This window comes from Columba livia, chromosome Z (genome assembly GCF_036013475.1).
Source record: "Columba livia isolate bColLiv1 breed racing homer chromosome Z, bColLiv1.pat.W.v2, whole genome shotgun sequence".
Lineage (NCBI taxonomy): Eukaryota > Metazoa > Chordata > Aves > Columbiformes > Columbidae > Columba > Columba livia.
The window spans coordinates 60,029,841-60,053,972 of record NC_088642.1 but is presented as its reverse complement, the minus strand read 5'-3'; the positions used below and the strand labels follow the sequence as shown (position 1 = coordinate 60,053,972).

Genomic DNA, 24,132 nt, shown 5'->3' with positions numbered 1-24,132 from the left:
GACTGTTCTGAAGAAAGAAAATTCTTCTCATGGCTTAAATTTGTGTGTCTTGCCAGTAGCAGGTTTATCGTCAACTCCTAAAGCCCAGTAAGAAAAATTAGTATTTTGGATACAGGAAAATAATTAGATTACAATTTTAAAAATTAGGTTTCTGTAATATTTACATTTAAATTATTTGGAAGCAAACATGGAGTTTTCCAGATATTACATCCAGAGGACACTATTTTTGTTAAAAAACAGCTCTAGAATTCGGCAGAGGATGGGGTCGGTTGTGGTTTTTGTTCATTTTTGTAAGCAAGGAAAAAAGTGACCTGTATTTGTCCTTTGAAATGTTGATGAAGGCAGCAATGTCTTGAAATCTGCTCTTGACTAATTTTTCTACTTGTGTCTGCTGCTCAATGCATGATACAGTTTACTCAGTGGTCAGCTGAAATTTATCTGGCTTATAAATACTCTTTTTTTTCTACTTAAGCCAAGATCTCTGTCTTATCTAAAGATAAATGAGTCTCAGAAGTTAAGAAACCATTTTTGCTTTTACTCTGTGGTAATTTTTCATATATTTTAAATACTATGTTTTCACACATCCCATACTTACCTATTTCAAATGCACGTACAGCATTTCTAGATCCTGATAGTAGTGGCATTGTTTATTTTTGCCATTTTGATTTTTATTTTGATACAATCCACTAATACTGTGTAGTGTATAAATTTATCCTTTTAAAACTGTCTGTGAAATGTTTTGTATATCTTACAAGGAAGATAAATCTGTGCACATAATACTATGAAAATATGAACATATGTTAGCAATTAATTCTGTTGACTGCTAACATTAGAAGATTATACCATATACCTTGGAAGGCTACAGTATATCCAAGGGCTGTTTTCTGTTGCAGTGCTCGGGGCAGATTTTATGCTGAGGTGCATTACATGTGCAAATATGACTGGTCACAAATGGATGAAATCAGAATACAGCTTGCTGGCTTGTCTGTGTCCTCAACTCTAACCAGTATGTAGTAACACGGCATAATATCATACTTAAAATCTTCACTTTTGTAATTTTAGTTGAAGAACGAAGAAGTAGGTATTCATTTTGTTATACAACATGTAAATTATTATCCATAAAAAACAGATACCTCATCTTCAAACAAGCATTCAGCCTGACCGGTCTTGCTGTACATTGGAGAGATATGCTGAAATGTGTAGAAAGGAATTATTCCAAAGTCCATTATTCTAGATTGCTGAAAAGCATCTCTGTCAAGCTTTATCCAGTTTTTCATGCCCTGCATTTCTAGGTGTGCTGGACCACAGGAAACTGTGAAGGATATGAGCTCTATCAAAAGCTAAAGATGTGTCCGAAATAAATAAGTTCCAAAGTCTTGCTTCTTCTTCTTGCAGAATAATATTCTCTTTACTGTCTTACATCCCCTCTGACAAGTTGAGACATAAAATCCTCATGTAAAATGCACAGAAATAGTAGAGTAGCAGAAATTCTGGAGTATACCTCACCTCTTTTTGTAGCTGTTACATATGTGTGCATTGTTCAGTCTTTTATGTAACAAACTGGAGAATAAAGATTTGGGAAGAAATACTTATAAGCAGTATATAGGAGTGTTACGAGATGTTCTGCAGCATTATGGCCACCGTGGGCCTTTTTTTCAGTATTGCATGCTGCCTTTTTAAATGAGTAACAAGAAAAATGTGCTGTATATATGTATGTATACATGCTAATTGTATGTTCCCAATATCTTTTACCCTCATTTAGCCTTTCTAGATTTATTAAAACATGAATTCTTCATGGAATTTCATCTAATTACATGTATTGGTTTGGAAAAGAAAACTGTTTTTAATTATACATTTGAGTTAAAAGCGTAAAGCTTTTATGTTGGAAAACTGCTCTCTGCTGCACAGTCTCACTTCACAAATGACTAATTTGCAAAACTTTTCTTTTAAAAAAACTTTATCTAGAACTTTGAAAGAAATACAAAAATGTAATACAAAAACTGTGGGTTTTATCCCTGAAAATTGTAGTAAATTTTTTTTGCAAATAATATAAATTATGTCACTTATGTTAAGTAAGATGATGGTAAGATTTTCTGTTGAAATTTTATCTCGAACAATTAAAAGTGTACAAACATGGTTGATTTCCCTGACTTAAATGGATTACTGCCTACGTTACCCATGTAAGTAATTTAAAATACATGGTGTGTTTGTAGGATTCTGCTTTGATTTTCAGTTTGACTGGAAAAGTTAACATCCTTGCAGTATTGCTTTTTTAACTAGGACATTATCTCTCTGTATTATATAAACAATAATAGAAATATTAATGTCTTACATAGCTTAAGGGTATATATAACTGTGAAACTCACTAATATTTTCTTCCAGTTATTTTCCTCCTGTGCTGTATTAGAGTACCTGGATTATTGTAGTATTAATACAGTATAACAGGATTCAGGTCTAATGCAATGATAAATGAATGGTATTTATGTTTGCAGGGAAGATGGTACCACCGGAAGCAAGCAGTAAAGGAATTGCATGGTACGTTGGTACGACTGCTTAATGAACTGTTACCATGGGAACCAAAACTAATGAAAGCATTTCAAAGAAACAGGTATGGAAGACACAACAAAATTCACACTTTAAAAAACGAATGAATAAGTCAGCTTCTCAAGAAATGAAATTAAAATACCTGGAGGAGATGAGTGAGGCACTGGAAGTGCTTTATTTCAAATAATAATTTTATGTTATAGACTTACTGTATCTAAATAAATTTGAGTTTATCCCCTAATAAAATGCTTAAGAATCTTTAAGCATGCCTATCAATAGTTGTATCACAATCCAGCTGGGATTTGTGTTGTTGTTCATTTGGTTAAACAGTGCTGAAAACCTCTATCTAGAAAACTAGACCAGGGCTTCTTAGAATACTTTGTCAGACTACTTACTGTATAAAGTTGCCTAAACTGGTTGTTCATGAATTCTCCACAAAGCAATTCTTAAAACATTGTTTTGAGGTCTTTGTAACCCCATAAATTTGAAATGCATCTGAAATTAAATGTGTCAGAGAAATAGCAGTGAAGCTGTGACTGATTTAAATCTAGTAAAAGCAAGCGTTAGCAACAGTGAAGATGGTACCCGGACTAAATCCTGGAGAGACTGGATATTGACTTGGTATCATCATTGTGTTTTGAAGCTTCCCATGGTTGTGTTAGCCATATAGCTGTTGCTATAATCATACCTTAGTTTTGCCACATAGACATTTAAAAAGCAAGTGATAATTAGAAGCTTGAACTCTCTGTCAAATGATAGAAAAAGGCAGCTGCTTTAATGCTGAGTGTGAAGGAAGCAACTTAGACAGTTATATAGTGCAGAACTAATTCTGAAAAGTCCAAAAGGTATTATGTTTTAAAAAAATCACCATAGCACGAAAGACAATATACAAGTAGAATTGCTAAGAGTTGGTTCCCCAGTATTAGGTTGGTGCAAAAAGAATTGTGGGTTTTGCATTGTTGAAATTTGCCATTTGATATTGGAATACATTCTTACATAGATGTGGTTGTATTATACATCATTTTAATGCACTTCTCTCGCCTCATGTTTATTTTTTGCTACTGACTTATTACTTGCTGTTTATTTTATATTTATTTTAGATTATGGAAATGATGTTAGACAAAAAGCAAATTTGAGTGATTTTTCTCATTCGAGTTCAAAAGGGGTTGTAAAGCAACAGAGACAACTTCTAACATCAACAACACATTTGACCCAGGAACTGCTAATGAGTGTACAGAGCAGTGGTGGGTCAAGAAGTTTCACGAAAGAGACGAGAGCCTTGAAGATGAGGAGCGTGGTGACCAGCCACCAGAAGTTGACCAACTGAGAGCAATCATCGAAGCTGATGCTCTGACAACTACACAATAAGTTGCCAAAGAAGTCAATGTTGACTATTCTATTGTCATTCAGCATTTGAAGCAAATTGGAAAGGTGAAAAAGCTCAGTGAGTGGGTGCCTCCTGAGCTGACTAAAAATCCAAAAAATAATTGTTTTGAAGTGTCATCTTCTCTTATTCTGTGCAACAACAACAAAACATTTCTCAATCGCATTGTGGCATGCAGTGAAAACTGGATTTTGTACAACAGCCAGCAATGACCAGCTCAGTGGCTGGACCAGGAAGAACCTCCAAAGCACTTCTCAAAGCCAAACTTGCACCCAAAAAAGGTCATGTTCACTGTTTGATGGTCTGCTGCTGGTCTGATCCACTACAGCTTTCTGAATCTCAACACAACCATTCCATCCAAGAAGCATGTTCAGCAAATCGATGAGATGCACCGAAATCTGCAACACCTGCAGCCAGCACTGGGCAACAGAAGGGGCCCAGTTCTCCACAACACCCAACCACACATCGCACGACCAACCCTTCAAAAGTTGAATGAATTGGGCTACAGAGTTTTGCCTCATCTGCCATGTTCACCTGACTTCTTACCAACCAACTACTGCTTCTTCAAGCATCTCGACAACTTTTTGCAGGGAAAACGCTTCCACAACCAGCACTGAATCCCAAAGCATGGATTTTTATGCTACAGGACTAAACAACCTTATTTCCTCTTGGCAAAAATACGTTGATTGTAATGGTTCCTATTGTGACTAATAAAGACGTGTTGGAGCCTAGTTATAATGATTTAAAATTCACCATCCAAAACTGCAATTACTTTTGCACCAACCTAATAGCTCATTTTATGGATATCATAAATGAATTAAAATCCTTATTTGGAAAATTAGGATGTTGTTGAGCATTTTGCTTTAAATAATGGCCCAGAGTACAAGTTTTCCTTTTTTTTTTTCCTTTCTATTCAAGTTTCTGTTTATTTTCCTTAGCTGTTCATTTCTTCCTATCTGTAGCAATTCAGACTCCCTTTGGAAATGTGGCAGATGGTCATACTATTAGAAGGGATTTAAGTTTCCAGTATATGGGGTGCCTAATAGGAGTAAATTTTACCCTGGAATTAAGTGGCTGAGGTCTTGCATGTACACATGCTCGTAGCTAGTGAAGCATGCACTTAGAATGGAGGTTAATTTCTGACACTAACTTAACTCATATTTCTCAGGATGTATGTTTTAGGCTGAAGCCTAGTTTGTTCAGCAATGCCAGCCTAGCTATTTCCATGACGTAACTGTTTGGACAGACCAATAGTAAACTAGGGAACAGGTCCAGCTGAAAAACAACCTGTACGAATCATGCAGAGGTGGAGGCTAGATCAATGTATTGGTCTGGTTCATTATGCAGCAGTTAGTCAGCTATAAAGTGCCAATCACAGTGGTGAAGAAAGGTGTCATGTGAAAGGGAAAAGAGTGAAGATGGCTTGTGCTGGTGTAAACAGCAGCACCATCACAAGTCTAGCTGCAGTTGCAGTAGCCATGGTGTATCTCGGTCAGCTACTAACATCTCCAAATTGAATGACAGTGTTGGCCTTCTAGGTTGTCAAGGGACAACTTGCTTTCTGCCCCTTCTTTCTGTGGAAGACCTCACTATGCAATAAGAGTCTGGAGTTTTCCTTCATTTTTTGTTGTCATTAATTAGTGGGAGCATTCTTTCTAATAAAAATCCCTTTTTTTCTCCCCTGTAGTCTTTTCAAAATTATGGCAGAGTATAGTTTTGAATGATGTTTGAATAGCAGCAAGGTTTAAAAGGAAAGGTTACTTGCGCCTAGTGATCACATTTGTTCACTGACCCCACAGCAGAAGTTCCTAAAAAGAAAAATGGAAATTCCCATCCAGAAGCTTTAGTAAAGCAGTGGTTCCCTAGTGTCCTTCTATGGTTTCCTAGGGTCTTTCTATAGTTTTTAGACACCTAGATGTCAAGCTTAAAAGCTGAATGACAGAGTTGAAGTATCATCCACACATTATCATACAGACTTCAAGCTTGTCTTCTCTCACTGAGGGTGTCAAAACTGTGATTAAGCTGTTTTGTCTTACTGACCCAGACCAGCCTCACCTGGGTCTCCATGCACATCACCTTCCCCTGGGCCCAGGTTTCCCATTTCAGGTCATTCTACAGCTTGAAGTTTCTGCTGTAGGAATACCAATTTACAGCTCAACTACAGCAGTTACCCTGCCTGGCCATGGGTCCTGCTGTTTTGGACTCTCAGACCAACTTTGGATCTACATCTTCACTGTGGACCTGCCCAAAAGTCACTTAACTGGGTTCTGACCCTGGCAGCCATCACTGGACCTGATCCTGATCTGAAGCTGTGAATTGACTTCCCAGGTTGACCTCAGACCTACCTCAGCACCAGGAGCTTCGTGTTGATCTGGGCTCTTGGTTGAACCTGGCTACCAGCCCTAGGCCTGGCCTACTCCTTCATTCATGGTGATGGGATGAGGGTCCTGGCTGGTGAGACTCATGCCCTGCCAGCTGTGTCATCGTGCCTGGCTTCTCCCTTTCTATCCTAGGGACCAGCTGGCCATTTCTGCACTCAGTGCGAACAACTGTTATTTTAATGCATAAGAACAGGTATATTTAAGATCGTTTTCTTACCGTCATAAGGGTTAGATCCAGACTAGAGCCTAGATTCTGTTCCACACAAGGTGCTGATTGCTGTAATCCATTTACCCATTTGGTAAATAACCTTCCTGGATATTGTGTTGATTACCACCAGCTGAATCCTGTAGTTTCCTGTATTTGTATACTAAAATACCCCCTAGATCTCATCTAAATAATGGTGTAGAAGAAGGGACAATGGAAACGTAGCAATTAAGGACCATCAACATAAGTCTGCTGTAAAGTGGATGTGTTTCTGAAGGATGTTCAGATGAGTAAAGCAGCAATGTATTTCCATCATATGCAATTCCATCTGGGCCAAAAGCTGATGCATTTAAAAAAACCAAGATTTACTTAGTTATCTAGTTGGGTTTACCTTGAGAGGAAAGAGTAGACTTGTTACAGTTAATACTCAAGTTCAAACAGGTACATTTGTCACAATGCAGGACAAAGGAAGAGACAGAAGATGGATGCAGTGAAATAGTGATGGGCATATTTGACTCATCTTTTTGCCTGTTGTTATTTAGTGGCTTGGAAATCAGGTTTGGTTAGGTAAGGGACATTACCATCACTTCAGACTTTCTGGGCTTTGGAGATTTGCGAAGCTACCCTGAAATTTTTTGAAGGGCACAGGCAGTTAATTCTAAACCAACTTTTTGTGTGGCAGCAAATACAAACTTTAAAAAGTGTTAAAAACAGTGTGGATCTTCAATAAAGTTAGTTTTGTTATTTTTCAAGGTCTAGGTTGAAGAAGGACTATGATGACTTTAAAAGACATCCAGACCATGATAAATTCACCAGGGAATTGTGGAGTAATGATGAAAGTGAAGTTGATTCTGGCAAAGATTCTTTTGCAGTAGTTTGCAGTAAATCTTTGGAGTCTGCAGAACACGTGGAAGTTCCCAAAAAGGTTCACCCAGACAATGGTAAGCATTTAGTGGAATTTGATAGCTTGAATTTAATTCAGGAGCTGAATGAAGTTAATTCAGGAGCTGAATATTTCCATGTGAGCTTGTATCCTATTTTTTACCTTAACTACTACTGTGATAATTGAAGTAGCTTTTGATGCATGTCTGATGGATGTAGTCTAGAAGGGGCCAGACATGACCAAGATGAAAATTCTAACTAATGCAAGTTTTTGCCATTTTTATGCTTAACTATTTCTGTGTTAAGATAGTAGACCTCTTCGTAATTTGTGGTGGGCTCACCTTAGCTGGCTGTTGGATGCCAACCCAGGCACTCTGTCATCTCCTTTCCTTAACAGGGCAGGGAGAGAAAATAAGATGGGAAAGCTTATGGGTAGAGATACAGACAGGGAGACCACTGCTGATTACTGTCACAGGCAAAACAAACTCACTTGAGGAAAACTAATTTGATTTATTGCCAATTAAAAATAGAGTGGGATGGTGAGAAACAAAGACAAAAACTGAAATGCTTTCTCCCTCATCTCCACCTTCTTCCCAGGCTCAACTTCATTTTTAATTCTCCTACCTCCTCCCCTGTCAAGTGGCACAGGGACGATAGGAGCTGGGGACTGGGGTCAGTTCATAAGACTTATTCTCTGCAGCTCCTTCCTCACACTTTTGCCCTGCTCCAGTGTGGGGTCTCTCCCGTGGGATACAATCCTTTCACAAACTGCTCCAGCATGGGTCCTCTTCATAGGCTTGAGTCCTTCAGGGTCAGACTGCTCTAGTAAGGGTCTTACGTAAGCCACAGTTCCTGTCGGGAGCCTGCTCCAGTGTGGGCTCTCCATGGCTGCAGCTTCATTCAGGGCATATTCACCTCTTGTGGCATGGGGTCCGCAGGCTGCAGTGTAGACACCTGCTCCAGCATGACCCTCCATGGGACAGGGTCAGTCTGTTTCACCGTGGTCATGGACCCCTTACAGATTGCAGGGAAATCCATTGCAGTGCCTGGAGCACCTCCTTCCCTCCTTCTTCACTGACCTTGGTGTCTACAGGGTTGTTTTTCCTGCATTTTTTCCTTACTCCTCTCTATCAAACTCCTCTGAGCAGCATTTTCCATAAGGCATCACCAGCTTGGCTTACAGACTCAGCCTTGTCCTGTGATGGATCTCTTTTGGAGCCATTTGTGTCTGGCACAGGGCAGCTCCTAGTGTCTCCTCACAGAAGGCCCCCTCCAGCCCTGTGATGCCAAAACCTTGCCAGAACCTCAATGCCGTTCTGTCCACCTGGCATCCCTGCCTCCTTGTCCTGGGCCTCCTTATCCAATTCACGTGCCCCCTGCTTGCTGGCAGGTCCAGCTTAATGCTCACTGTGAAACATACAGCACTCACACACTCATCCTGTAAGGCACCCTACACTCACAAGTCTGCCTGGATACCAGCATGGACCCTCTGCCTGCCTGAAACATCAGCCCAGGCCCCCCTGGTCACCAACTAGTCTTCAAGTTTGCAGTGAATACAAATGCACTGCCCCCATGCTCATTGAGTTTGGGGAAGACATAGACATTCACACCCCAGCAGCCAGCTCCAGGCACACAGACTAAGCTCCTGCTGTGTCCTCGCAGCTCCCCCTTCCCTTGCACATCCCTTCATGGACTTACATAACTTTACCGATTTCCCTAACCCCTCCCAGCCCAGTGTCTAGGACCTCCCCTGGTTTACATTCATATTAGTTGCAAAGGCCAGGTTGATCTTCCTGGAAGGGGCAACTGCAGTTTCCTGATAGCCCATCAATTGGTGTGATTGATGAGGTTGTTTCTTGTAACTATCTCCATGTTTGTTTTGTTAGATTTGTGTCTGTATACTTTTTTCCTGGTTTCTCCCTTTTTCCCTCAGTTTCCCAATTAAGCAGGTTCTTGATGAGATAACATTGCTGGAATAACTTCTCTCAGAGTCTCACATGTCCTCATCAATCAGTGTGACTCACCAGGTCTGGTTTTCCTCACTGTTTCCTGTGCTGGTCAGGTTTGTGCCCCTATATATTCTTGTTCTTGACTTCCTCCTTTCCTTGTCCCCTTTTTGCATTGAAAAAGTCCTTGACCAGATGTCCTGAAAGAGGCAGACATTCTCCTTCCACATATCCTTACGTTTATAGAGTATCATTTTGCCTTTAGCTAGACACTGTAAAATTGTTATGTAGAGGTATTGGTTGCAAACTTCTAAAACACAGTTTCTGTTTTAATATTCTTGCAGATGAAATGCAACTATTGGAGATGAATTTACCTGCAGGAAAAAACAGAATTCTGAAGAAAGAATCAACTTTTAAAGACACACAGAAGACACTGTCCAAATGTATTAAACGACAGTCCAAGCAAACTAGTTGTCTGGATCAAAGCACTAATGAGCTTTCGCCAAGGAAGAAAGCTAAGCTGAGTGCTAATGAGGTTGTTGTACAGAGTTCAGAAAGTAGCCTGCAACCAGAGAGTTGTTTGACTGAGCTGAAACAATTTGAAGGGTCAACTCTAGAATCATTTTCCATGACAGATCCTGCAGCATCAGTGTCAAACTTTCTAAAAGGGACCAAACCCATCCAGGCCTTGCTTGCCAAGAATACTGGGAACAAAGTGACCTTAACAAATCAACTGTCACCTCCCCCAAACATAAATATATCTACTTCTGAAAAGCCAGTTTTATCGCCTTTGGAATCATCACTGGTAAAAACAGCATTGCCCTGCCAGACCAATTCAAAGACTCCTTTACAAATGATATACAAAATGACAAATGGCCACTGCATACCAATAGACCTTCACAACAGCTCTGTGAAAATTCAGAAACAACCTGTGATTGACCCTAACACTGGAGAAAAATTCATGCAACAAGTTCTTATTTTACCTAAGAATTTTCTTGTTCAGCAGAAGGAAGGAAAAATTGTGTCCAAGGATATTCAGTCACTACAACAAAAATCATCTGAACTGCACTGTACAACTTTACCAGAAATATCAAATGTCAGTGTTTCTTTAACACCTGTTCTGGTAACAGGCCCTGCAAATGCTAATACTCAGTCACCTAGTACTATTTTTAACAAGAACTTTTCACAAGCAATTGGTCCCATGAACACTACACAACCATTGCCTGCTGTAACTTCAGCAGGTAGCTTACCAGCATCAACAGTTAAGGCGAACCAAGCTGAAACTGACAAAATCAAGACTGCAGTTTCAACTCGCACCTTCCCTGTGTCTTTGGCTTCACCTACTCCTTCCACAGCTAGCCAGTCTTTGATATCAGCAACAGCATTAAGTGGGTCTAGGAACACTGCTTCTGCCTGTCATGGTCTTGCGTCACAGCAGACAACTGACTCCTTTGAAACCAGGCAAGAGCTGAAGACAGTGTGTATAAGAGAATCACAATCTATTCTGGTCACAACACGAGGTGGAAACACAGGAATCGTTAAAGTGCAAACAAACGCAGACCAGATTTCACCTACTAGTTTATCTTCTAGCTCAGTTTTCACATACACACCTCAACTTCAGGCCTTTCTTGTGCCAAAAACCACAGCATTATCATGCTCTACTCTTCCATCTGTAGCAACAGCCATATCTGGTCTCCCACATATTGGACAATTGTCTCTTTCTGGATTTGCCTCCTCAACAGCTTCTTCTGTTAACATTCCAGCCTTCCCAGCTAGTTTTACCCAGACAATGGAGAAAAATATAAAATTCGCATTACAGCAGCCTGCTGTTGGAGGCACTTTTGGTCAAGTAATAGAGAATTCCTGCCATGTGTCCTCTCCTTCTTTATCCTCCATTTCATTAGCTAGCAACTTGGTGTCAGCAACTCCAAACAGTCCTGTCAGTGTGACTAGGACTGGACAAAATACTGTTGTAACTCCAACTTCTTTCGTGCAGCAACAAGGTGATGCTAAAACTAAACCAAATTTTGTTATACAGTCTGAGTCTAATTCAAATGGGGATTTGATCAGTGGTACTCCAGTCCAGAAACTTACATTAGTCACAAATCCACCTATTTTATCACCCTGTGGGTCATCAGGAGTCAGTATTATACCTCCTCCAGCATCAACTGGTGTTAATGCTCAGAAACTGGTTTTCATGAACACACAAATTGCCAATGGCCCATCAACCACCAATCTGGTTGCAGAGTCATTGCAACATAACCTTCCTTCTCCCCTAAACAAAACCTTTGTTAGTGCCACAGAACAGCCACAGTTGGTTCTGATCCCATCTACAGTAGGAGCACCAATAAGAATAAATTCATCATCAACTATTGCTCAAGTAAAAGATGTGAAAGTTGGACTAAATATAGGTCAAACCATTGTAAATACTAAAGGCAGTGCACAGCAGGCTCCTCCAGTTAATATACTGCACTCTGCCATTTCTAAGGGAGAAGACAAGAAGCCCGTGGGCTTGGTGCTGTCTTTGACAAGTTCTAGTCCTTTGGTTCCTGTTCCAAGTTTTGCGAGTCAAAGTGTTGTGTCAGTTAGTGAACCTGTATGTCTTGCAGCAAAAGCTGAAAACGCCTTTACAGTAACAACAGCAAATGCGTGTGTAGAATCTGTTTCAGTAACATCAAGTGGGACTTCTGGGACACGCCCCAGTGTTTTGATTGGTGGAAATGATCCCTCAAGAATAAGGCCAGTTCTGGGTAATCGACTGTGTACATCAAATATTGGAAGTACTGTGGGCATATCAACTGTGAAAACAGGGCATCTTGCTTCATCTGTGCTGATTTCAACAACACAGCCAACAGTATCTCCTCAAAACTTAGCCTCTGCTTTGCAATTTCCAGTCATTAGCTTGCCTGGATCTGTAGCCACCTCCCACCAAGTGTTACGTACGGTTCCTCAGTTGACAGCAGTTCCAGCTCCTCCTCCAGTACCAAAAAGCCAATTGCCGACACTGCTTCAGTTTCAGTCATCGGGAGGTTCAGCTGCAATGCCAAGTAATGCAGGTATTCACAAACCTCAGAGTGCGTTGTCCCCTCCATCACAAAATACAGGTAAAGTCATTAATTTTCATAGTTTTAATTCCCTGCAATGCCAGCGGGTGGCTCCCAGTACAGACAAAAAGAGTCACACTTACGCTTGTGCTTCTACTGTTCAGACATCTGCAGCTTCACCAACTGTAACAAGTAAGGCAGGAGGCCAGTTGAATGAACCTTGCATTCAACAGAAAATAGTCATTAACACCTGTATGCCCTTGGCACCTGGAACTCAGATAATGATTAATGGTACTTGTTTTGTTGTTCCACCACAAGGCCTTGGAGCTGGCAGCCACGTTCTTCTTCTCTCTTGTAATACAAAACAAACTCCTCCTTTGACTATTAACCGTGGTCAAGAGGCTCAAAGTGTACCAATTCCTAATCCAACAACTTCAAAAATCATGCTAGCGCCAAGTAATTCATTAAGTTGGCAAATATCAAAACATCCTTTGAAAAGCTCAACAAAAATTGTGAACTCTTTTGAGTCTGCAGATGGTTTACCCATCGTACGTGCAACACCCCAGACATTTAGTACTCCAGCTAGCTCATCTACTCCACTGTGTGCAGCGACACCATCTGTGTCTTCAGTGATAAAATCTCCAGTTAGTGTTGTAGCTGCATCTTCTGATTCCGCTGTTCATCCTCTGAACTCTCGTTTACCAAACAACACTTCAGTGACACACTTAGACACTTCTATCAAAAAACTGTTGGTCAGTCCAGAGGGAGCTATTTTGAATGCTATCAACACTCCAGCCTCAAAAGTTTCTTCTCTGTCTTCATCACTGCCTCCTGTTGTTGTGACCACAAGCAGAAGTCCTACCACTGTCTTCCCTGCATCTCAGTCATCTTGCCTTGATAAACCTGACGAAGCTGCATCTTGAATTTACTGCAAATGAGCCACTTCGGAGTTTTGGGGCATTCTTCTGACTTTGGAAGTTGTAACTGTTTAATAGTTTCTCACGTTGTTTGCAAAAGTCGTTTTACTCAAAATGACTTAAGATTACTGTTCTTTCTGGTTTACCTATGGGGATTATGAAGAAGAAAAATATATTTAGTTTGCCAGAGTGATGTTTTCAGAGAGTTCTTCAGTAAAAGGTCAGAAATTACCAATGAGTTCATTAAACGTTTTAGTTTGGAGAAATGTAGCCTTTTGCACATGTTCCATCTTACAGTACGGACTGTTTGCCCGTGTGTTTATGACAGTATATACCACCTTTTTGTCAAATTTATTTTTTATTTGTTTCTGTTAAAAAAAATATGCATTATAAAAATGCAGGCTATGGTATAGAATTGTACATATTCATGACTTCCTAACAATCTGTACTAAACTATATGTACAAAGAACAATGCTGTCTTATTTATGTTTTGTTTACATAATGTATAGTTTTTTAAGTATTTTAGTAACTTTGGACCAGTGTACTGTTTAGCAACAATGCAGAAAAATCTGCATATAATAAATCAAGTTGCTGTACTGCTTTGTCTTGGCAATAGTTTAAAAATGTGTGTATCTGTTACACCATGGCAGAATACATATCTATACATCTTCCTACTTAATGCAGATGCATCTCAGCTCAGCTATATTCCTGCATCTCAGGAATATAGTGGAATGAAATTATTTCATCTCTTCTTGTGGTTTAAGTTTCATGTGATTTGATAGAGTTGGAAGGAAGGCCGTCTTCTTCATCTTCTAATACATGGTGAGATAACCCATACTTCATCCAGTCTTAATAATGTTTGCTTATATTGCCTAAAATCTCCAGTGGTGTGGTAAGGCTAAAAATGGTTTCCCAGATACCAGTCTAAGTGACACTGGTTGCTGTTCCATGTTTGGTTGCTACCATGTTTTGTCATAAAGCTCATAGATCTGTTAAACAGTTTGTTATTCTCTTTTTATAGCCTTCTGTGCATTTCCACGTATTTGGTCACTCTTTAATTTTCTGTCTAGCCATAACAAGCTACTCGTTTTTTCCACCGGTGATGTTTTCTAGATCTGTATTTTTTTCTTTAGCTTTTAATGGTCTGTCTGAAAGGATAGTGCTAAAACATCACGCAGTACTAAAGGAGGCCTTATGAATGCTCTGAGTGGGAATAATGCACATATTTCATAAACCTTTGCTTTTTATGCAGTATATTCACTGTTTGTTGGATTAGCTTCAGCTTTTGATATGATGAAATGCTTGGATTGTTTTCTGCAGATCACCTGAGTTTACAGGTCCCTGCTGCAGTGTTCGTAGAAATGGTGAAGTGTTTTGGTATGTTTTGAGACTTAGCATATGCAGAAAGAGTACTTGTCTAGCTGCTCTTATTTTATGGAAGATGATATTTTAGAAGTGCTCTTTTAAAATCTAAAGTCATAGTCTCTGTTATGTGCTTGGAAGATTCAGTCTTACGCTGAACATCTTTGTATGTGTGGGATTTTTTTTGTTTAGTTGTTTCAGGGGTTTTGTGATTTTTTTTGGTTGGTTGGTTGTTTTTTGGTGGTGTTGTTTTATTTGGGTTTGGTTTAGGTTTTTTTATAGACACTAGAAGGGAAGATTTCTAAATAACCCATGAATGTTAGTTGCCTTTTTAATAGCCATGACTTTAAAAGGGGATAAAAGCTTGCAAATCTGTATTTAGTAGCATTCTTAGACTGATTTTCGTCAAGACACGGCTTAAACTTTTGCTCCTCATCTTGTCGAGTTTTCTCTTTCCCCTCCCCATTTGCTATGCACAGTTTGGCAGTTTGGATCTTGCATTGAAGAATAAAACCACAGCTTACTCCCTCTGTGTTGGCTGCCTTTCATGTTGTTTTGAAAAGTAATCTGGTAACTACTTCACTAGGGCTCTGGGAAAGTACGTGGAGGAAAGGCTTGTGCCCTCCACAGGTGCCTTCCCTTTCTGCGCTAACTACAATTTTGAATGGGAAATGGCTTCATTCTGGATCAGAAATCCCCACCCTAACTCAGGACTGGGAAAGGTGGAAGCCAGCAGTCTTGGGGTGAGGGAGGGTTTGGTTTTGTGTTAGAAAAAGCTACCTGGTGCACTTTTCTTACCTCTCATTTAAGGTGTTACGTAATCAGTTTTGAAAATACCTAGTAGTATATGGTGTCTGCCTGCCAGAGTTTGCAATATTAAGGCTTTTTAAATCTGACTGCATTTTGCAGTTGAATGCTGCAGGTGACTTTTCCAACAGAGGAAGATGGCGGATTATGACAGTTTATTCACGGACAGTTTACATACTCTAAACCATATATACCAGCAACACGTTTTATTTCCATTTCACTGGTGGAACCTTGGGATGGACTTCCTTGGATTTTTCGCTCCTTTTATAATGGCTGGTTTTCCTTTTTAATTTTTATTTATGTTTGTTGTAATGTGAGTATGTACATTGTTTGGAAAACTTAAGACTAGGTTCTACTATTGCAGGCAGCCTGGATGGAGAAGAAAATCTTGCATGACATTTTTCTGTGTTCTAATGTAATAGAAAGATTTATGCTATAATTAATTCCAATAAAGACCAAAGTTAGAAAAGCTTAACTGGGGAACTCAGAACTCAACTTATTTGCCTAAATGATTTCCTAGAAATTGTCTGAATTAGTATGATAATATTTTATAATTGTTTTTAAAAAATATTTTATAATTTGGCAGGTGTAAACTTTGCAACATGCAAATCTTGGCCCAGTTTGGTTAGAATTTTCACAGACTTATTCTCTACTGGACACACGTTCAGATTCCAAATCCTATTGGAGAAAGGCTTGAGACTGCCATGTGATGGGTTTGCATGATTTATTATTTTGTAAAAACAAATGTTAGTAACTATTGTGAGTAAATTCCTCTTCCTATCACTCTTCTATGATAATACAAATGTTGGTCAGAGTAAGACATGTCTTTCAAATGACGGTAAACAGCCGTCTACAATTTGCTACATGTCTTTCATCCTCTGTACCCAATACACAGTGCTACCTATCGACACACTGAAAAAGCAGAAGTATCTGCATCTTTACCTGAAGTTAAAAAGACATGTAATTACACATAAACCAAAGATACATATAAAAATCAATCTTTGAAGAAAGCAAATTCGACTTTTCAGAGCTGGTAAAAAGCCTTTAGACCCCTTCAGATATTCTACATAGATATTCAGACAATATGTTATATACAAAACTTCAGGTTTATCACTCAAAATATTTTGGATGGTATCTTTGATATCCACCTAAAATGACATATTCGGCACAAAAATTCTGCTTTGCTTTGAGTAGAAAGTGATATTTATTTGCCTCACTGTTCAAAAGTGTGTGTGTACTGCCATTTTATTCTAGGGATTCTGCCTCTGCTATACTAGAAGCAAGTACATTTCACAAGTATTAGGAGACATAGAAATGCTTATTCAAGCCAAGTGTGTTACTGTCAAGTCATCCAAACCCACTCTGAGTTCACTGTGTGACGTAGCAAAGAATACAATGTGAAAAGTGAAGCAAAAATGATCCTGATAAGTGAAGAGAAACTCATTTGTCTCATGTAAGCAGGTCCATAAATTACTAAAAGCTGATATTTGAAGGGAGTCCATAGCCTCATCACAGAGTTTGTTGAATAGCTGGTTTTGCTTATCTTTTGTGGTAGCGCAGAATTTTAGTAGCCCAAATTGACTTTAATTTTTATTAAAAAATAAATGTTTGTTATGATTAGGCTGTTTCCTTTAAAAAGAACAACAGGAGGTGTTCACAAAGGCTTAAATCATGCAGCCTGTTCGCTTCAAGCTGCACCTGAAGTGAGTTTAGTGACTCAAAATAAGATTAGTAATGCTGTATCAGACTAAAGGTCTGTCTAGCCTAGCGTCATGTCTTTGGAGCAGTCAACAGTAGCAGCCCAAAAGAGCATAGTAACAGGCCCGAATGCTCTTCTAGCATCCACTGATCTGTGAGCCAGAGTCTTCCTCAGAGAGCTGTGATTATTTTTTTTTCAATGTAATAACCCTCAGTGTATTTTTCTTGATGAAACTGACCAATCTTTTCTAGCGTTATTCTTGAACACATGTAAACTATTACCATCCACAGCATCCTATGGTTAAGAGTTTTTCACACAGTGTATAAGTAAATCTCCTGTTGTTTCTGAACCTAGCATCTGCTACTTTCATTCTAAAAGCACTATGAACCTATTCAACAGTGTGGTGATTATTTTTCTCTCATAGCAATTATTTCTTTTTTTGAGAGTGTTTTTTTATTTGGTGTGTTGTTTGGTTTTTTGGTGTTTTTTTGGTAGAAATATCAGCTGTAAACCAAATACACAGCAGTGTCAAAATACATTCAATTCATCCTATAAGACTGTACCACTTACAAAATACCATGAGTGTAAAGACATGATTTTGAAACAAGATTATTGAAACCAGTGCAAGTCTGACATTGTCTCTCTGTACAATTCCTACTTTTGTTTTAGCTCTCTTGAAAAGGTAGGACGAACTGTTGTAACTATTGTTTAAATTATTTTTTTTAAAACTCTCATTATTTTTGTGCATAGGATACCAGCTTATGTCTGTATATTAAGTGCATGATGATTTTAAACACATTGGCACCCAAATAAAAATTTTCAAGTTGTTGAAGAGGCCACTTTTGCAAATGTGACACAGACTACGTTCTATTTTAAGTATTGTCCCTAAAGCTACAGTGGCATAAAAGAAACTTTAAGGTCTTTATAAACATGTCTTTTATTTTCTCAAAATACTGAATTTGCAGATCAATAATCATACCTGGATGTCTGATGTCAACTTGGAAACTAAGATAGTTTATTGTTTCATATATGGTTGGTCCAGAAGCTCTGTGGGAAGTTGGTGTTCTTACAGTATCTTTTATTTCAATTTCAGCTGAACTAAACACATTAAATGGAAATGGTATGTGAAAGCAAAGTAAAGGAAATGTTATTAATTGCTTATAATATTTATTGAAAAGAAGCTTATTACAAGAAAGTGTATTAAAATCTGCATAGATATAATTCTCCACGTTTTGCAGATTAAGACAATGAAGTACAAAGTTCTTGTAGCAACATGGAAGAATGGGGAACAGCATCCTTAGTCCCTCGACTCCTCTTCCAGCATTCCATCCATGAATAAAGCTTAGACAACTAGATTACTGCTTTATTTTTCCCTATTCTTGCTTTTTATGAAGATGAAAATTTAATTAGAAAATGAAGTTGTTTTCAGGAATGTGAGTGGTACTGAAAGTTGGCATTAATAAAAATTAAATAGCACAGGAAGACAAAACAGGAAAGGAACCACTTTAAACTGTGATTTTTGTGGTTTTCTTCAGGCTTTAGAACTTTGCTTATCAATAGTGAAGTCATAAAAAGAAGACAATATTCTTATTTAGTTAGTTGTTGATATTGATTCCTTCTAGTTAATGTATAACAACAGACTATTTTGGCTATCTGTAGATCATGCTCACCTAGTACCAGCATATACATTGAGATCCTGTCCACATAAAATGCTGGTGTTTGTAGAATAATTTCTCATTCCCTTTTTTTTTGATCACTTGCAACAGTAAAATAGAATATCAAGGAGGGATTAGTGATTTGGTATTACTGTGTAGTCACAGGGTGTCTTGATTTTAGTAAATAAAGTGCAATTGTCATGGAATCAATTTACACAGTATAGAAAGTAGGTATTTTTAGCACTATATTAAACTTTAATTACTGGGGAGGAGGAATTGCTTACATCTATTTATAAAAAAACCTTGTCAATTCATATTAGCAACATGCCAATACTAAGATAAGAATGATTTGACTGAGGCTTTTCTGGCCAGTATTCTACAGTTCAACTATATGTTATGCCTTCAAAATATTGTTCTTGACTGTAGGGTGCTTTTCTACAAGGTGGTCTTGGGAGAACCTTTGACAGACAAACACAAAAACTGGGTGAGTCCTGTCCTAAAGTGTTTTTCTTCCTTCCATGGCCTAAGGAATTGATGCAAAAACATAACCTTTTGTTAAAAAACAGTCCGTGCTCAAAAGTGAGTTTCTTACTTGGGCACATGGAATGCAAGTGATACAGCTGGTACAGCAGTCCGGTCCTGGTGTGAGCTGCACCTTGGACTGTGCATTTATCTCACTCTAGTGGCCAGTAGAAAATGCTTCGTGGAAAGAACAAGAAACAGATCAAGTATGAATTAGTTTTCCTTGGTGTGTATGCACAGCCTCCAACACTAACTCCAGGAGAATTATGCGAACTCAGCCTGGACTTGTCTGTGACGTGAACAAGCAGATTTTGCAGCCAGAGAGTTGCATACGGGAGAAAGGTGAGCAGTAATTCCAAGAAGCGGAGCAGAAAAAACAATGGACATAAGAGCACAAATTTCCTACTCCAGTTTAAGAAGTGGTAGGAGACGTGCATGAAACCTGCTAAAAAACAGAAGTTTTGAACAAGGAATTGACTGTGAAATATCGTTGTTCTTCCTGTTGGCAAGGCCAAAAAACAAGAGGTGTAGAGCGTGTGATGCTGCATATCCTGGAGATAAAAACTGTAAGAAAGACAGGCTTCTTAAATCTGTGTTCGAGAAGAGATGGCTGGAGATACAGAAATAGGAGTAATTTATTACAAGGTAGGCATCTGATACGCTTTAATTCTTGCAAGGATGATTAATGTCTCTCTTACAGGAGATTAGTGTTAAGGGAATAATCACACATACCATATGATTTTGTTGTTTCACAGTAAATTCTGAAGCAGTTCCTAGATTTTTCTGAATATGGTTACCAGACAACAAGCCTAAAGTTCCTGCTGCAAACAACAGCAGTCAGCAAATCTAGCACTGAACAGAGTCTAGAAGGGGCAGCTGTTTTGCTCCCGAGAGTCAGTTACGTGGAGTATAAGTGATGGTATGCAGCAGTAGAAATCAGTTACCGTTTCCAAGGTAAATAGAAAATAACAAACTACTAGAATTTGAAACATTGCCTTAGAAAATACTCTTCAGCAAAAGTGAGTATGTAGTGCATGTGCAGCAGGGCAGTCTGTTTCTCCCACCCAGAAATGGAAGCTAGCAGAGTTGAAAACACCTTACAAAATTAGCATCAGAAGACTGAATTATTTACACTAGGCCCTCACTCTGGGTCTCATACTGATTTGCACTTGACTCAGGTAGTGTACCTCTCAGGGAAGGAGCAAATAAAGCGTGTGGTCCAAACATGCAATTTGGGCTCTACTAAAATGGTTTGGAAGACAGAAAGCACATGTGCTGCTCAAGCACTGTTTAGGTTTTGGCCCACGTGAGTCCAGCAAGAATAGAGTTCACCACTAGCACACGGCAAGCGTTTTCTGTGTCTAGTGGCTTAGGTGTCAATAGTGTTGTCACAGTGGATTCAACACTCTGACTTTTTTTCCTCGTAAAATAGGTCCCAGTAGTCTCTGGTTCTCTTTCGATGAGTAAATTTGAGAGATGGTCCAGGATGGATGAGGATGAGATAGATGAGGGTCTGTCCTTTATATTCTCATGAGCAAAAGGCATCTGGGGACACTGCCACCCGCAAAATGCGGTCTTTTGCAGTGGGCCAAGAGTTGAACCTAGGTGGACAAAAGGTCTTGGAGAGCTAGACCTTTGCAGCAAGCGAAGTAATAGCTTTTCCTGCTTATTAGAAACCAGGCTGCCTTTGAGCCAAGGATTTTCTGAAAAAAAAGGAAACGATGAAAATTGGAGGATTGTGTAAGGATGCAGAATACAGAGGATCACTTCTAAAAAGTACACATGGGCTGGTTTTCAGTTGTCAGCACATACAGGATTTGTAGATAGCAGCTGTAGATAGCTTTTCAAACTTTGTACTGCTGCTAGCTAAAGTTTATTACTGTGTGCAAAGTTCAGTGCAGATGTGTGGCCTAAAGACAACGCTCAAAGCTTTGAAGCACTTCTCAGACCTAATGGGCAACAAAAATGAAACGGCTTGGAAAACACGTGACAATTGTTCAGTTTTGTTGCACAGTTTAATGTGCAGCCAACAGAAAAGTACAAATGAATAAATTCTACTTCTCCAAAGAACAGAGATACTCTTTACACTTTTCCTTTACATAAGAAGTGAAAATAAGTTTGCTTTTAAAGGCAAGAAAATGTGCTCTTATGTCACATAAATATACAGACATATACCAACAAAATAATGGAAATTTTACCAATATTAGACATAAACATGAATCAAAATATCCTGGCAATATTTTACTTAACTGAAAAATTACAAGCAACATGGTTAATACTAATACAGTTCTTCAGGCTAAGATAATCTATATCCCTAGCTGCAACAGGTATTAAGCCAACACACATTGCTGAGGTGAACAGCACCAGCTTGTCCTGGCAACCAGCTGCATGTGCTAGTCCTGTTATACCGGACTGGTGAGACTCTTAAGAAACCAAGTGCTGCCTGTGGAAAGTCCTTGGTCTTTTGTCATAGCTCTCTGATGTACACAGTACATACCCTATGGCTCTTGACCCTGTGTTTTTCTCCATGGTTGGGCATGCGAGGAAGATCGCACTTGTCAGCACCTGCTGCATTTTACCATTGTGCAATGGCTGGGATGGCTGACCAGTGTTCTGGAATGCTTTCACACTACGCTGAGGCTTGTAACCTGCTTAGGAAGCAGATGATCCAGCAGGATCATATCAGGAATCCAAACAGACAGTGCAACTGCTACTACCATTATAATTAACCAATCTGACCAAAACACACTATGTTAATGAAGTGCCTGGTTTTCAAGTTGTTAATTGTATCTAGATAAGGGTTGCACACGTAGCTATAGAGATGTTGCTGAGATCCTCTTGTACCTGTAAGCTTTAATAACAGTGTGTCTGCTTCTCTGGTGGAAGCAATTTAATGCAGACCAGTAACAGGCAGAGCTTCATCCTCCAGCTATGACCAGCCACCTGTCTTCATCAGCATCCCGGGGAAGAACTCAGATTGTCAATGGGTTTCTTCATTTGCTCATTTGGTGGGAGAAAGTAAGAGTGCAAAGGCCATATTTGTTGAGAACTGTAGTACAGGGCATCTGACTGCAAAGAGGGTAAAAAAAGAGGAGCAGGAGGTCTTTGACTTTTACACCCTTCTTGTACATGACCATAACAAAGAAATTAAAAAGCTAAATTTTGATGACCATTTATTACACTGGTTTATATGACTGACTAATATGAATGCCTTTTCTGGAGATCTGAAAACTCTATACCACATTCTGCAGCTGTGGTAGTTGTGAAGTTTCTATGCATTTCTCTTTTTAAGGGGACGGTCATCCTAGAGAGTTTTAGCTTGTCTTGGGTCAAGCGCAGTGTGATTCAGTGTGATACAAAAAGTAGATAACGTAGCCAGTTCTTGCAGCACGCAAGTTTAGCAGTTACAGATCTCTTGCTTTCAAGTTCTGACCTGTCACAGTATCACAGTATGTTTGGGATTGGAAGGGACCTCAAAAGATCATCTAGTCCAATCCCCCTGCTGGAGCAGGAACTCCTAGGTGAGGTCACACAGGAACATGTCCAGGTGGGTTTTGAATGTCTGCAGGGAAGGAGACTCCACAACCTCCCTGGGCAGCCTGTTCCAGTGCTCTGTCACCCTCACTGAGAAGAAGTTTCTTCTCAAATTTAAGTGGAACCTCTTGTGTTCCAGCTTGATCCCATTGCCCCTTGTCCTATCATTGTTTGCCACCGAGAAGAGCCTGGCTCCATCCTCATGGCACTCACCTTTTATATACTTATAGACATTAATAAGGTCCCCCCTTAGCCTCCTCTTCTCCAGTCTAAAGAGACCCAGCTCCCTCAGCCTTTTCTCATAAGGGAGATGCTCCACTCCCTTCATCATCTTTGTTGCCTTGTGCTGGACTCTCTCCTCTCCTTCTTGAACTGAGGGGCCCAGAACTGGACACAACATTCCAGATGGGGTCTCACCAGGGCAGAGTAGCGGGGAAGGAGGACCTCTCTCGATCTACTAACCACCCCCCTTCTAATACACCCCAGGATGCCATTGGCCTTCTTGGCCACAAGGGCACAGTGCTGGCTCATGGTCATCCTGTTGTCCACCAGGACCCCCAGGTCCCTTTCCTCTACACTGCTCTCTAATATGTAATTTCCCAACCTATACTGGAACCTGGGGTTGTTCCTGCCCAGATGCAGGACTCTACACTTTCCCTTGTTAAATTTCATTAGGTTTTTTCCCACCCAACTCTCCAGCCTGTCCAGGTCCCGCTGGATGGCAGCACAGCCTTCTGGTGTGTCAGCCACTCCTCCCAGCTTAGTGTCATCAGCAAACTTGCTGATAGTACACTCTATTCCCTCGTCTAAATCGTTAATGAATATATTGAATAATATTGGCCCCAGCACTGACCCCTGAGGCACTCCACTAGATACTGGCCTCCAACTAGACTCCGCACCATTGACTACCACTCTCTGGCTTCTCTCCTTAAGCCAGTTTGCAACCCACTTCACTACTCTATTGTCCAGACCACACCTCCTCTGTTTAGCTGTGAGGATGCTGTGGGAGCCTGTGTCAAAGGCTTTACTGAAGTCAAGGTAGACCACATCCACCGCTCTGCCATCATCCATCCACCTTGTTACATTCTCATAAAAGGCTATGAGGTTGGTCAAGCATGACTTACCCTTGGTAAAGCCATGCTGACTGCCCCTAATAACCCTCTTATCCTTGATATGCCTTGAGATGGCACCAAGGATAAGCTGTTCCATTACTTTCCCAGGGACACAGGTGAGGCTGACTGGTCTATAAT

At 39.7% G+C, this 24,132-nt stretch overlaps 1 protein-coding gene across 3 annotated transcripts in view; it reads left to right on the top strand.

Annotated features, from left to right (window-relative positions):
- The window catches only part of BRD10 (bromodomain containing 10), a 53,134-nt gene extending 37,187 nt beyond the window's left edge, over positions 1–15,947 (top strand). For all 3 annotated transcript variants that reach the window (XM_065046035.1, XM_065046036.1, XM_005499790.3), the window contains 3 exons: positions 2,493–2,608; positions 7,268–7,455; positions 9,687–15,947. In XM_065046035.1, coding sequence (XP_064902107.1) covers positions 2,493–2,608; positions 7,268–7,455; positions 9,687–13,309 — 3,927 coding nt within the window. In that variant the 3' untranslated portion in view covers positions 13,310–15,947. The remainder of the gene's footprint in view (positions 1–2,492; positions 2,609–7,267; positions 7,456–9,686) is intronic.
- Positions 15,948–24,132: the final 8,185 nt, after the last annotated feature.